We start from the raw sequence: 16,536 nt of genomic DNA, 5'->3' as shown, positions 1-16,536 counted from the left end.
TGTAAGATAAATGTGGCAATTGCAACAATTTTAGGCATTTTTCAGTAAAGATTGGTACTTTGGTGTAGAAAGACTGGATTTCTCAGAATGTGTACTTTCCAAAAATATATGGTTTGCAGGGATCACCCTACATTTCTGCAGCTTCTACCCCACAGAAAACTGCCATGTGTTTATGAATTAGGTAAAGGTAAGCCATGGAATTAGTGTGCATAAGGTATATTTTGGGGTCTCTAAGTGCCATGTGCTTTGATAAACCTATGTACACTGAACTTCTGGGGTTCATATTTAGGGTGTTTTAAATAGCTACCTAATGACCTGTAAAAAATAAATATAGTGGAAGTTTTGAGGTGATTTTTGGAAATGTCATAAAAACTGTCAAACCTAGGAAAGCTTTGTGTCTTGGTACTTTGGAGTAGAAAGATATGGGTACCCATTTTAGATTCTGGGGAATGTGTAATTTAGGATGAGCATACTTTTTTGTAGTGTTATCCCACACGAAAAAATGTAAATGTATTGATTTTGCAGCAGCTGAAATTACAGAAATGATAGATCATATGGGGGTATGTTCACATTGGGGCCCCTACATACCACATACTTAGGTAAACTTAAACTTATATTGGGCATCAAACTGTTCAGTGGACCCCTGGCATTCAAATTTAGGGTGGTTTATCTTGGTACCTAATGCTATGTTGTAGATAAGATGCTGCAAAATGGAAGCTTTGAGGTGATTTTTGGAAATGTCATCAAAATTGCCAATTTTAGAAAAGCTTTGCAGCTTGGTACTGTGGAGTAGAAAGACATGGGTACACATTTTAGATTCTGGGGAATGTGTACTTTCTAAAAATATATGACTTTCTGGGGGGAGAATACTTTTTACTAGCTTTATTCCACATAAAATGATGTAAATGTGTTGATTTTGCAGGAGCTGAAATGACAGAAATGATAGATCATATGGGGGTATTTTCACATTGGGGCCCCTACATGCCACATACTGAGGTAAACCTATACATATTGTACATCAAACTATATCAGTGGACCCTTTGGCATTCATATTTAGGGTGTTTTATTTGGTTTCTTTATGACCTGTAGGAGATAAGATACTATAGATTGGAAGCTTTGAAGCACATTTTAAAATGTTTCACTAATTTTGATAAAAACCAATAAATTTAGGAAAGCATTGCAACTTGGTAGTTTAGAGTAGACAGACAGTTTTACCTATTCTGGATTCCCCAGAATCTGTCCTTTGATTTTCTGGGATAAACCTTATGTTAGTGGACTTTTTTGGCCTTGAACGTATGCAGCTTTCTGAAGCAGTGCTTTGGAAATTTAGTAGTGTACTGCTGGGAGCTTTTGACCTATACAAGTTAGAAATCTTCATAAAACTATATATATTTGGTATTGGCATGTTCAGGAGACATGGGACTTTCCAAATCAGTTGTATTTTTCATAAAATACATAAAATACATAATACATAAAATAATTTTTGTTTCTGGAGTATGTTTTTATATTATAGAAAATGTGATTTTTCTTTATTTTTTAGACATTTAGAAGCCTATATCTTGTTACAGATTCGGAATTACACAAACACTCTACCATATTTTGAAAGCTTAGGTTGTTTAGAAAAAAACAATATATTAATTTCCTGGGTAAACTAAAAGTCCCCCCAAGGAAAGGCCCCTAAAGTGAAACAGCGCAAAATGTTCAAAAACTGTCTGGCAGTACAAGTTCCGCTTTGACCAAAACAGCTGGCAGTGAAAGGGTTAAAGCAGACTTGACCTACAACAGGTATAAAATGAGCTGATGGTAAACTCATAGCACCTGTGGTCAGATTAATAACAGCTGGAGTAGTTTGACTGTCTGTTCATATAGAGCCATTGTACTGCAGTCTGCATAGTAAACTTAGTTCAAATTTAGGTAGGGAAGATCTAGACCTTGATAACAACACAAGAATCCTAAAAATGAGGCAGAATTATATCACTTTAACATTAAAAATAAAAAAAAGTTTGTTTCTGAGTGACTTAAACTTAGCATTAGTTAGGTTTCATATAACTATCATAGTAATCATATTAGAAATGTTATTTAAGTTTAAAATAGCCCACCACAAAAAGTCTGATACAAATAATAATAGGCGTAATTAATATTTGGGTTAAATGCCAGGAAAATCATTTTTATTTCTTTTCTTCTTAGTAAAAAGGCATTAGCCTGAGGTATGTAGCATGCCGCACACCTACTAAATTTCTATGAATGCCTGACATACAGTAATATACTACATTGTGCAGTATTAAAAAGTAAAAGATTTGGGTTACATCTGGTTTCTCCCCTTGTGCACCACTGAAGCACAGTAGAAGCAATCATGTGATTTCTTAACATGCATTTTTAATAGAATACATTATTGTCTGCATATCTTGATTCACACATGCATTTTTAACAGGCACACTAAAATAAATCACGCCTTATTTATTAAGCCCAAAGGGATGTAGGGGAAAACAGAATGACTGTACATCAAAGTAAGAAATAAATCTCCAGTCGCTTTAAAAAATATTAATCTCACATACTGAATTTTCACCCTGAGGGTCTCTACAGACCTGTGAATTTGAATGCTTTGGACTTTCTGATCTATGTTGCCCATCTTGAAGGCCTCAGGTTGTTGAGGCTCTCAGGTTATTTTTGGAAAGGCAATGGTTTTTAACAAATATATTGCATTTTGATCACTTGCTAAGGGCTGCCCTTACACCTCCTCTTTGTCTGCCATTGTATGCTGCTTAGTCAATTTTAATGTTCTCAGGGTCTTTCAACATGAGTTCCCCATCTTTTGTTGATCTACACCTTGAAGCTTTCTGAGTAAACATGTGTTAGGACTTTACCTATGACTTCACTGCTGACTGTATGCTAGAGCAATTCTGGCCCTCGCCACCACAGAAGTTGGTACAGAAGATGGATACTTATGAAATACTTTTCAGTGGTACTTTAGGTACCACTATTGAAAAGTATTGAAACAATTTTGTACTTCCAAATTCTTTCTACTTTTGTTTACTTATAAACACATATCAAATGAGAGTGCTGCCACTTTCAAGTATTTTATCCAATTTATAGATTTATTGTATCAATTCAAAATAGAATTCCAAGATAATTAGTTAACTATGATTATCAGATTGTGCCTATTTTGTGTCAAAATGCACTTATAACTATGTGAGTTTTTTTACATCAATGGCAATTGCATCAGGTGTACCACCCACTCTGACTCTGCTCACTTTCACTTGAAATTGCACTTTACACACAGCACCCTTAACTTACAATCAGTTGCACTTTAATGACAACTGGTGGGGCAGAAAACCTTTTAGTAATTTCCGTAAAAAAGAGCTTATATTCCACAGTACATCAAATGAGAACAAAAGGTGAAACCATTAGGATGTGCTTATTTGTTTGGTATCCCGCCAGTGACTATAACCGTTGATTTGTTACCCAGAGCCATCTCACCTTTTCTTGGTATCACCTATCCTTCATGGTTAGGCATATGCACTGCACAGAACTTCTTTACTGTACTGCAAATGCATCCTGCCTAAATTAGCATAGGAGATACTCAAGAGCAGGCAAGAATTTGTCAGAAAAGAACTACAGGACAGTTCATTTTCTAAAGAATAGGTGTGGCAGCATAGGGATAATAGGCAATCAGTTATACACAAAATCAACTGGCTAACAAATTGGTACAATTATTTATATTAATTACAAAGTGAAGTCAAATTTTAGTGTATAATTGTATAAAAATGTATATAAAAATGCAATTAATTACTGCATGCTCAGTTTGTCCAGTTGAAAAATTACTGCATGCCGAATATCTAATTGTTTAAGTAGAAGCATATACATCCATTTTCTTTGCATTTATTAATTAATTTAGTTCTGCCATGTGTACGCTATGTACAATGAATACAGTTTATTTGCAGTCAAAACCTAAAGCTAAGGCTAGTGAACTGGTTAAAAGTGAAGTCAGCTCTGCCGATTATTCTTATTTACCCCCAGGGCTACTAAAATATATTTCAAGTCTAGCCCTTATAAAAGGTTTGGTGTATTATGATACTAATTATATATTTTAAATACTACTCCATGAATACGATCTACATCCAACAGTGGTGTGAAGTTTCTAGGAGTTCAATAACATTTTAAGCTTGTTTTATCTAGTTCAATAACATTTTAAGCTTGTTTTATCTAGTTCAATAACATTTTAAGCTTGTTTTATCTAGTTTTTTATTTTTCAAACTGAAATGTACTGTGTAGCCCTTGATGCCTCTTCTTTAGTTCTGCATACACAAAACGTATGTGTTAAAAAAAAAAATAAAAAAAAACTTTTTTATTGAATGATTCCCATCAGAAACTGTAGAGGTTTCCTTCTTATGTTACAATTATTCTGACCCTATGAGCCATCTATAAAGAACTTCCTATTCCCAGTTAGAATGTCTCCTTACATCTGAACTACATTAAAACCAGGGGCGATTCTGGACATATCGCCGCCTGAGGCGGCTCCTGGATGCCGCCCCCCCCCCCGCTCCCCAGCGCTTACCTTCTGATCGCAGGAGCGTGTCCGGGGGCGGTGACATCGCTAGTGCAGAGAGCGCAATTGCAGAAATTCGGCTCTTAAAGTTACCAGGAGCAGCTTTTTGCCGCCCCTGGTAACTGGGGCGCTTCTGCCGCCTGAGGCGAGTTTCTCAACTCGCCTAATGGCAGAAGCGCCCCTGATTAAAACAGAAGTCTTAAGGTGTATTGGCTTTTTTTAACTGGAGGCACAAAAAAGATTTAAGAATTTAACAATGGCCGATTAAAGAGAATATCAAAGCTACATATACATTAAATTCAACTAAAATAGACAGAGATAAAGAAATGCAAAACAGTATCCCAAGATGAATATTGAATGATCACTTTTTTAGCTATAGTAATATCTATATAGAGCCCAAGTAATATGTCTACACCCAATATCCTCATACATTTGCATATGGAAAACATCAGTGTAACTGATATGCACAGTGACATATTAAATTGTTAAATGTCAAGCTATATTAAATCATGCAACATACTTTGCGGCATACACAAGTAGTTGTAGATGTAATGCTACTAAGCAGGGCTACAATTTCTTTATTTCTAGCAAAAATTAATGTCCCATATCCTTCGCAGCCTGTTTGCACAGGTTGTTATAAATAAACAATGATAAATGGCATTGGTAATGTCCTTTTAGCTTGTGATCTTGTTTTAATAGGCCAGCACATCAGTCCTGCACAGTATTCTGTTGCATAAGATTTTAAAACAGCACTTCTTAAATTGCATCAGTAATTAATATTTTAGTGAATCTGCTGCAAAAAAATGGCTTAGCCTACTTACTTATGTGGCTTCACAAAGTAAAATGCAGTACTACGTACACTCGTCTCCTGGCCTGACAGGCTTTCTTTTCTTGTAGGTTGGTTCTGTACTTAGTAGCTATGCATCTGATGTCTGTTTATTTGTATACACTATTAGAAATGCTTATTACATAAAAGAATGAAAATGTACAATATATATATAAAGGCAAATAGTTTTGCTTAACTCAAGATTTAATGGAATCGTACAAAATCTCAATATTTCTGAAGCTAGAACAATATTGTGTATCTGTAGCATTTTATAGGGTGCACTTTTAGCCACAGGCCAGCAATTAGCAGCTATTCATTCTTATATGCAACATTACAACTGAATATATACCAATTAATGTTACTGCAAACTCTAAAAGTGCATTAAACTCCATTAAATTCTTAAGAAGCTGGAAGCAGCTTATCTAGGGTTTGGGGCTATTGGCATGAAATATTGTTGTCACAGTAATAAGACCTGTGCAGGCTTCCTATTACAATTGCACACACATATAGGACTTTTCTTGCAGATATTAGTTTAGCCAAATTTCATTGCAAAATGCAATTTAAAGATTTTGAATTTCATCTTTACAGTGGAAGGTTTGTTGCTCCAATACTTTGTTTTATGCATAACTTTCATGCTTTCTTTCAGGATTTTTAAGGACTTCATTTATCAGGATAAATAAAAAGCTTTGCAGGTGGTCTTTCCATGCTGTGGGCCAGTTTTCTGCCACTTCATATATTCAAGACCAGTTTATTACAAAACAATCATGTTATAAAAAAACGTTCTATGGAGCTCTTGGGTGTTCTGGGGCAATACATTTTTTGCAGGGCCACATCTGGCCCATGGGCATCCAAGTTAAACAGCTCCAACCTTGAGCAGGCATGAAACAATTACACAAAACATAGGAAAAATCTCTATTGCTCGGTCTGATCCATGCTATGGCTTTGCCCAGCTGCTAGAAACACCCTTGTGCCAGCACTCAGTCTAACCCACATCTTGGAGTTGACCAGCTGCTAGAAACGATAGCCATTATTTGTACACAAAAAAGAAGAAAAATTGCCAGCGCATGGTTTGCCTTTAAAGATAATATTTGCAACAAATGGGTTGTTAGTACCACACTTTGGCCAAAATATGTAAGCTCACATGCCACATCAAGGCCCCTCATTGTACGTGAGTCCTACACTGCTAATTAACATTATGTCTGTGATGCAATTAAATTCAAGTCCCCCAGCAAACAATGTGACTGAGTAATAAGACCATGTTGCACTTTTTACTTACTTCAGAAGCAAGGAGCTTTTAGGCTAATGTCAGACGAGGCGTCTGGCATATACTTACGGCAAGCAGAAAAGTGATTGTCAAAAATACTGCCATCCGCCTCCTACCTGTGTCTGCACCGGAATGAATGAAATATGCTCCGGTGCAGGCACATGTAGCTGAAATACGCATAAAAACGTGAGACTTTGCAAAGTTGCATTTTTATGTGTATTTTGGCTACATGGGCCTGTACCCCATTCGTTTGGGTGGAGACACAGGTAGGAGGCGGATGCCGATATTTTAAGCAAGCAATTTTCTGCTTGCCGTAAATATATGCCAGATGCATTGTCTGATATTAGCCTTAAGCCCCAGATTATTATCATACACATGTGAACCCTACACTTCTAAGTCTGTAGTGCATTTAAAATCAAGTCCTCCAGCAAACAGTGTGGTTGAGAATAAGGAATCATTCACTGGTGTATTTTAATAAGCTGGGGCTGAAAAGCTCCCTGCTTTCCTAATAGGGTTTTTTAGTAAGTGCAATATGGTCTTACTACTCAGTCATAATTCTAATAGGCAGTGTAGGACTTGCATACAATGAGGGGCCTCGATGTGGCACGTGAGCTTACATATTTTGGCCAAAGTGTGGTACTACTTCCTATTTTTTTGCAAATATTATCTCTAAAGGCAAACCATGCTTTGGCAATTTTTCTTCTTTTTTATGGAACAATTGCAGTATTCCTTTGCCAGTAGAAGGCTTTGAATATGTATTCATGTATTTGGATATGAAAATTCATCATCAACTGGACTCTCTTATCTTTATTTGGTAGTCTGGTGAGTGGTTGATACAGCACTCAGTACAGTTCCATATTACACATTATCAACATTCTTTTTGCCAAACATCCTCACTATCTTAACCATATATGCTAATTATTTTATTTTGCATATTTAGACTATTTTTCTCTACATAATTTTAATATTTTATCCTTCATATTTTTACTATCCTATTCTACATACTCACCATTTTTTATTCAATTTCTATCTTTCTCATTTTGTTTTTTATATTGTAAACATTTTAGCCCAAACATTTTCAGTATTATGTAGATTTAAATTTAGATCTAAAATTATAAATATTTTGTATTTATAATACATGTTTCATATATGTTGTGCTTGCTAACAAGTATGTATATGTGTGAGGGGAGGGAGAACGCACCAGTAGGGTATAATGTATAGTGTGGTTAGAATTCCTTAAGTTTGTGGGACAGTGGTAAAGGGGTTTGACCAGTTGAATTCATGACAAAGTAAGCAAAGGATAGTTATTATAATAATAATTACCTTTTTGTACTTCATATGTGTAAATTATGATTAAGTGAGCCCAAGAGGTCTGTAATTATAAACTGATATGCAATTTGATATAATTTGATTGGATGTTCATCTGATATACAATAAAATAATCTGTGACATCTAGCAAAGAACAAGATTGTTGCTTGTTGGTTGCTTCTGATCAGAATTTTTTTATTAGTTGCAAAATATTTTGGCACAGAAGCCCTGAAGAAAATGTCAAATAAAACACTGTTTCACCTTTTCATTTCAATATAGCATTGTGTTTTCTTTGCAAGATGGAAGCCAATGCATCTGTAATATTTACTGTACCATCAACAGATAAAATTCTTTAAGCTATGGGTTAAATTTGATGAGAGACGTTTTGGAGCCTATTTAACGTAAACTCATTTAAACTTTGAAAATTAAATTAAGTGAATTCTACTGATCATTTTTGATGGGTCTACAAACGCTCAAAAAAATTTGAAAAACTCCAATTAAACACTTTTTGCCAGAATAACTTCCATTAGCTTGTACATGAACTTGCAAGCTTTTAGATGCTGAAGTTTTCCATTCGAGTAATTTGAGTTTTTTGAGTTTAATAAATATTGATAAATATCCCTTAATTTGAATTGTGAGTTTTAGCAACAAAAATTTAAATTGTAACATAGTTTTAAATGTGAAGATTGATGAATCAGCCCCTTAATGTCATTTTTATATAGCTCAGCAAACTGTTGTTGTCTATAAGGAGAGGCGAAATTAATCCATTATCATTATTATTTTTTTTTCAGCAAACAATTAACACAATGTTCATTGTGTGACTGAGAGTTCATTAATTTACGTTATTTTTGTAGAGACTCTTTTCATTTCTCTCTGCTAAGGGGGTGTATTTCCTGAAAACTATGGGCCCTTAGACTTTTTCTTAGTTGTGGGATTTTACTCTTGTGGAATTTTAGTCTTGGCCAAGCATATATCTATGGTACAAAATTCATCAGCTCTATTTTACAAATATGTAAAAGTATGTATGTGAAGTAGATAAGAAAACATAATAAAGAATAACTTTGTAAAATATCGACCACTGAGGAATAGTTAACTACTCATCTCTGTTTAATTGTATGTGATTAATTTTAAAAAGTAATGGGTGGAAAAATGCTGTATATTATAGTAGTTCTTATCCCTGCAGGCTACTGTAAAATAATCTGATGGTATTGCTCCTGAATAGAGAGAGATTACCTGTGCTCCAGAGTACAGAACGCTGTTCCCAGTAACTCACCAGTTGCAGAGAAGTGACACAGCCAAGTAAATATGCATTGTTGGTTATGGCTGCTAGATGCTTCACAATGCAAGAACCTCCTCACAAAAGAATTAATTACTGGGGAAGTAGACGAGGGACAGAATAAGATGGGTGCAGAATGTATCAAATAACACTGGATTTAAGGATTTCCAGATGTAATCCCTCTACCATCTACTTTCTCCCACTGCCTCCCAAGCAACCACCAAAAAAATAATGCGCCTGTATTTTTTTTAACTATTATGTTTATATGCAGTCATGCAATAGCCAACAAAAGTATCGACAAGGTGGGTTTAAAAGATAGAAGTATTATTAATGTATTTTGTATTCAAAAATGTAAAAATTTAAAGCAATTTCTGAAATGTGACATTTATATATTATAATGTATATATATAATATCAAATCTGTGGAACCAAAATAAAATTGCATAACTATTTTAGTAGGATAATATGGTAGTTTTAATTGCCACAAACATGAACCTTAACATTTGGTTAATTACAACATGACCTCTTTGAAACACTTTTGCATTTTTGACAGTGTGCATGAATTAGTTGCCTTTTACAGTATATTGACTAAATATGGATCTAACTCTTGCTTTTTTTTTATAATATGGAGTACTGCAACATCCCATGTCTCATGTCTTGTCATACTATACTGTGTACGCTATGCTTGCACAATAAAACAAAAGGGGGTATTGATAAAAGGCACAAAGATTGCCCAGGTGCAGTAATAGCAAAAAATCAGATGTTTCATTTTAAACAGGTAACAAATAAATACCCCCTGGTGATTGGTTACAGTAGGTGACTAGATTTGTATCAAACCTTGTACCTTTTATTAAGTCAACCACTCCCTAGCTTTAAAAAGAATTACTATATTATAGAGTTACTTGTTTCATTCACAAAAATACTTGATGGGTCATTTACTAAAGGGGGTGGCAAAGACAAGAGGTGTAATGATGGAGCTTTATGAGTGCAAGGTACAAAGGGGCCTTGCACTCCTGCATGCTCAATAAAATATGCTCATTAAATAAATGAGCCCTTTGTTGCTGAAAGTATAAAAGTTATCTGAGATAACTTTGAGCATGGACACAGCCAATTTTTAGCTTTTCTGTTACCAAACCTACAGCATAAGGACACTTCACTAAGCCCCTTACAAACCTGGTTACTAGTTATTTATGCAAAGCCAAGTAAATTAATTGTTTGGGCTTGTACAGCAGGTTTCATTAATGCATACTGCACAAACAGCAGGACTTTTTTACTTCAGGAAATAATGATGGGCATGTGCATTGATCTACCAAATTAAAGCCTATAATGAGACCTTATAGAGAATTATTGAGGTATGTCAGATATTATATTAAATATTTGGAAGGAATGCCTGTAGTCATCAACATGATTTTGAAATTTGTATGACTTGACATTTTTTATTTATGTAAAGTCAGTCTACAGCTAGATGTGTATAAAGTGTAATTTATAATGTCCTTCCTCTGTCTTTCTCTGCAGATGGTAAAGAAGTGAAGGTGGGAGAGTACAATGCTGTAGCAGACAGCCTGGAATTGATCAATGATACCATCAGATTTCAAGGTACTCTATCTGCTGGCTCAATTACTCTTTAAAGTAATGTTCTATGTATTTAAAAAATGTATGACAGAGAAATTAGTTATTATATAGATTTTCTAATATGACAATACATACAATGTAAATACTAGCCCAAAAGCCCAACTGAACCTTGAAAGGTAGCCAACGTGGCTATATAGCAGATAGATTATATTACAGCTTCAGATGCACAGTTTTTGCAGGTCGAGTAATGGTAAATTATTTTTAAGTGTATATAGGAACCCCTGATTTTTTTCTGATACAGCTCTTTTAAGGGCTGCAGCACAATAGTTAATTTTAGATGTTTAAAACATAATGTTTTTGTTAACCCAAACAATATAGTGCTAATTTATTAATAATTGTGAATTGTATCTAATCTGTATGTCTTTAATTTACACTATAGAACATAGACTATACAGTTTTGTCCCGGTGGGCCAGACCGACACTGGTTTTGTGACTTTTCTGCAACTTTTTCCCCACACTTACTTTTTAACTCCAGATTTTTAGTAAATGAGTTTATTCACATTTTTAAAAAGAAAACTGAGAAGAAAACTGAGAAGTTAGTGAATCTGGCCCTATAATTGCATAGTTCTGGGTTGGCTACAGTGCAGGAAACACAATTAAAGGTCCTAACTGATTGATATTGAATGGGATAAATGTTATACAGAGCTTGACTTTAGTAAGGGAAGTTGATTTCATGCAGAAACTCCACTTTATATTTTATTCTATTGTTAACGAATGCTTTTGACTAAAAATAATTTTATTTCTCTAATATCCCTATAGACTTACTATGTATGTGTAGTTATATAAATACATTTGCTGTACAGTACATTTCCAAACAAGTTACTGTGACAAACGGTGAAGTCTTTTTATAGTCCATTTTGGAAGATGTTATGTTTTTACACATGTTAAATAAAAATTGTATATTTGCCAGGACCTCACAAGTCATTCTATACATTAGGTCATTCTAATCTTCTCAGCAGCCACTGGCCTTAAAGCCTCAATTGATATTTACCTGTATACAGAAAAGAAACAGTTCACGGCTTTGTTCATTTTAATTCACTTTCAGTATGATGTATAAAATGATGTTCTGAGACAATTTGCAATTGGTCTTCATCTCTATCATTATGTGTATTTTATAAATCAATTAGTTTTTTTGTTCAGCAGCTCTCCAGTCTGAAATTTTATCGACTATCTGGTTGCTCAAGTCTAAATTATCCTAGCAACCAAGCAGTGGTGGGAATGGGAGGAATATGAATAAGAAAGGCCTGAATAGAAATATAAGTAAGAAATGTAAAAATAACAAATGTTTAACTTTTTAAATGTATTTTATTATAGCCTCAATGAGCAATAGTTTTTGGACTGCAGGGGTTAGTGACCCCCATGTAAAAGCCTGAAAGTCTCAGAAGAATATGGCAAAAAAAAGAAAAGTTAAAAATGACCAATTAAAGTTGCTAAGAACTGCTCATTCTAAAATATACTAAAAGTTAACCTAGGTGAACGGCCCCTTTAAAGAGATACATCTTCAACAGTTTTGTAATATTTGTAGTTTTGCAACCACTATTGTTAAAGACATGTTAAAGGACATGATATTACACATGGGCCTCATTTATTAATGCCTCTGAGCAACATGGGATGCTAAATATAGCACAAGGTGCCAAGTACAGTGCAAGGCCTGCCCTTATTGGACAAGTGGTAAGTACAGGGCTACATTGCATCTTGTGCAGATGTCAGGATAGGAGATGTCTGTGTGCCTTCACCAGCCCCTCATAACTACAGTGCTGCCAAATGCAAAAAGCACCGTATTTATAGGTTAAGTGCAGGTTCTACTGCTCCATTTTGGAGAGCAAAGACCTGTGTCTGTAGGCACTCAACCAGGATGCAAAAGTTTGAAAGAAATTGCAGCACACATCTGTTTTTGCAAGATAAATGAGCCCATATGTGAGCTTACTTTTACTAGAGTATTTATTATGGCAGCACTATTCTAAACTAGCACAGGCAAGGAAAATAGTGAATGTCTATGAATGTTACTTAGAACTATGTAAAACATTGCAGGGCATTAATGGTGCCACTGGGCAGAAGTGCAGTTGTGGAGGGAGGGACAACGACTTATGCCTACATACTTTCCCCATCCAGCCCTTGACCACAGACAGCACTGTATCTATGGCTGCAGCTGCTGGTCTTTCAAAAATATGGACAATGACCATTTTTTACATGCTGCCATTCTGTATGTAAATTACCCCCTTTTTCTCAGGGTGGTAGCACTGTGGCATGTTAATAGGCGGTTTTAGGGTAAATAGGGTCCTATAAATTCAGAGACTAAATAAAAATGTCAATGGGTCATTGCTGCTTAAAGCTAGAGGTTAGGGAGACTTAACAGTTAACAATTCAAAAATCATTCAGCATTGCACATCCCATATTATAGCATGTAGTTCCTGAGATCAGGACACCAGTAATATTTACAAAAGACAAGGAGGTATCTGTAAATGAGTTATAGTTAAAGGACATGTAAATCCTACAGTTGTCTACAATGTATATCAGTTGGGAATGTCTCCCCCACCCAAATGGCATAATTTGTACTGCCATACGTTTGCCAGCACCATCACATTTTCTTAAAGCAAATAGCAGCTTTTACCGGTGGCCATTTTTCCTCTGATACATAATCAGTTACATTTAAATCTGCAAGCAGCATACACACACAAAGACCTTTATTCAGCATACATTTCATCAAGAATGCAGGCTCAAACAGGCAGAACTGTCTTTGATAATGTTTGAGCACTGTAATGGTAAATCTGAGCTCAAGAGAAAAAAACTGAAGCAGGCAGCTAGAGCAGAGTTTCTATGGGAACCAGCAATGCCATCTCTTTACTGGCTGTGAGACTGGGGGGGAGCGTGTTTAGTAATCTAAGCTTAGAACAACTGAGCATGCCCACAAGCCAGAAATCAAAGCAAATTCCTGAGGGAGCGGGCGAGTGGGTTACAGGAGGAGAAGGAAATCTACGTGATTAAGGAGATGTTGCAGCCTTACTACTAACCTCTGGACAACCAGTGTGGCAGGTATTGAAAGATTTCAAAGAGGCTGTTCACTGATTACATCTTTCTGTGTGGGGTTTACATGTCCTTTAACGCTGTACACTAGCAGGAGAAGAACACCACCAAGAAGAATCCAGTGTCAAAAGTGTAGGTAGAAAAGGAGGAACAGAAAAAAATAGACAATTTTGATTATGGAGCTGCTTAGTGTAGCTTATGTATTTCTGAACAGCAAAGGCATAGCCTGCTTAATAGCTCATTACTCAAAGAACGCAAATCTTTGGAAGAACTGTGCAGAACTATCCACACTTTCAGTAAGTGCAAACCAGCACTCTTGGGGACAAAGGAAGGTTTATATGCAATATGAGGTGCTATTACCCCTTAAAGTTACAATATAGTACGTTTATTGAATAAAATATTTTTTTGCTTGCTTTGAACAGTTATACAATGTCAGTACTTTCATTTTAGGTGTAGAACCTCCAAAAGATCAAACCTTCATCAGAGAGGAACGCCGTCAAATTTATTTACCGCTCTACAGTATTTTATCTACGCTAACGATAATAGGGATGATAATGGCCAGTACATTTTTGTTCTTTAACATCAAAAATCGGAATCAGAAGTAAGTATATTGTATTTTTTAATTCCCGGAAAATGTCAGTGACTGTAACCAGTAATACAGCTGAGAATCCTAGAAAAGAACATGCATTTTTTTGACATTTGAGAACAGAGTCAAGATAATACCTGAGAATAAGTTTTTCACTAGTGAACCTAATGAACCTTGATTTGTAAGAATGACATTTTGTGTTTCTTTGTTTTTTTTTGGCAGATTGATAAAAATGTCCAGCCCTTATATGAATAATCTTATCATTCTTGGTGGAATGCTTTCCTATGCTTCTATATTTCTATTTGGTCTTGATGGATCATTTGTCTCTGCAAATACATTTGAAACTTTATGCACTGTAAGTAATTGTATGTCCCATGCTTTTGAAAACATGTATGAGGGGCTGGTTTTAGGTGTATATACATTATGGCTTTCCATCTTGTGGTCTCCACCCGTACACTGTTTATCCTTGCTTCTACCTCATATATAAGGAAAATGCATTTCTTTAATTTAGAGAACTGTTAGGGGCAGATCAAAATGTGAGGTTAGAGCCCACCACAAAAAATTTACCCACTTTCTATTCCGTCCTATGGGATTTTAGAAATATTTTTATCAATGGGTGAAAGTTAGAGTTCACCATTTGATAAATACACTTCAATATTTCTGTGGTGTGTGCTAATCTCACATGTTGTAGTGTAAAGGAAACCTTGTTATCATAGGGATAAGTCTCCTGCATGCAGGCCAGTTTCTTTCTAATGCTGTGGCCATGAAGATGTCCAAATTGAATTAGTTTCTTTTGAAAAGTGTAAAGCACTGGAGGAACAACTGGAAACTGGTACACTGTTTACCATTTAGTAACAACTTTCTATAACTTGATATTTTTGAGAAAAATACATTAATCTAATCTAAAACATTTGGCATACTTATCCCTGGTATGCTCAATAAAATTCTCTAAAATAGACAAGTGAATTATTTCTTTAGCAATGTTTATGGAGATAATTTGCCTTTTTTTGTTCTAAATGTATTTAATTTATGTAGTAGACAACAGTAGAGTGAATTTTCCATTGATATGTCTTATAAAGTATTCTGATAAGCAGGTGTTTAGTAGCCTAGTTAAAGCCATGTTTATTATTTACCTATAGAAGAAGATATCACTGTGCTTACAAATATTCCTTGGTAATGTCACTAGTCCCTGCTGCATAATATGCAAAATGTTTGCTTTAGCCTGTGGCTCCATATTCACAGCCTGCTAAATGGTAAGAGATTTGAATGAAGCTGCACATAAAGGTTTAATTGTACATATCTACAGTAACTGTGCATTAAACACATCTAGAACACAGCTGGGCAGCATCCAAATTGCAGTAACTAGCCATTTCATAAGTGCACACATGATTAGCTTGTGTTTACTAGCTTGTTACTTGCTATTGAGCAGTATAATTTATGCATTGAATGTCAGAAAATATCATGATTCACCTTGGAGGGAACAAATTCCAAGTGTAGCTACCAGCAAACACTGGCGCTTGTAACACTACTTACATGCCTTTGTTTCCTATTGATTCCATTATATTTATAAATATTTCAACAGGTATTAAAATATGTTTTGTGTTTATTTATTAACTGTATTTATCTTTATATAGAAGGGGTTGGGTACAGAAAGGAAAAAAGGGAGGGGGGTAAGTTTCAGTATTTACTTAATGCTCTGACAATATGATTTAATTTTGTACAAGCATTCATTGCCTCCTGCATTCATTTCCACCAGATTATTTATTTAAACCAGAAACAGGACAGTCACTAATAGTGATTTAATCGTTTAAAACAAAATATTTTAAAAAATCATTCTCTCTTAAAGATAGGAATACTGAAATAAAAATTTAAATGTGGCGCTATGATTTTATTTGAGAATTTTTATGTTCAGTTCTATAAAAAATGCTTTGCCAGCCCTCCCACTGCCATCTGTCAAATACCATCTTTTACCATCTATGAAACAGGTTTTTCTATCTCACTGTGACCTCTTCTACATAATGCCACTGCAAATACGGCGTGAAGAACATTTTCATTATTGCATTTTCCAAGAATAT

General features: G+C 35.1%; 1 protein-coding gene across 1 annotated transcript in view; it reads left to right on the top strand.

Moving 5' to 3' along the window:
• Positions 1-16,536, top strand: part of gabbr2 (gamma-aminobutyric acid (GABA) B receptor, 2) — a 349,687-nt gene that overhangs the window by 247,475 nt on the left and 85,676 nt on the right. Inside the window, exons 9-11 of the mRNA NM_001016007.3 lie at positions 10,735-10,815; positions 14,326-14,476; positions 14,684-14,816. Of these exons, the coding sequence (NP_001016007.2) occupies positions 10,735-10,815; positions 14,326-14,476; positions 14,684-14,816 (365 nt within the window). The remainder of the gene's footprint in view (positions 1-10,734; positions 10,816-14,325; positions 14,477-14,683; positions 14,817-16,536) is intronic.

Source organism: Xenopus tropicalis, chromosome 6 (genome assembly GCF_000004195.4).
Source record: "Xenopus tropicalis strain Nigerian chromosome 6, UCB_Xtro_10.0, whole genome shotgun sequence".
Classification (NCBI taxonomy): domain Eukaryota; kingdom Metazoa; phylum Chordata; class Amphibia; order Anura; family Pipidae; genus Xenopus; species Xenopus tropicalis.
Note: the sequence above shows the minus strand (reverse complement) of the source record. Positions and strands in the feature narration are given on the sequence as shown.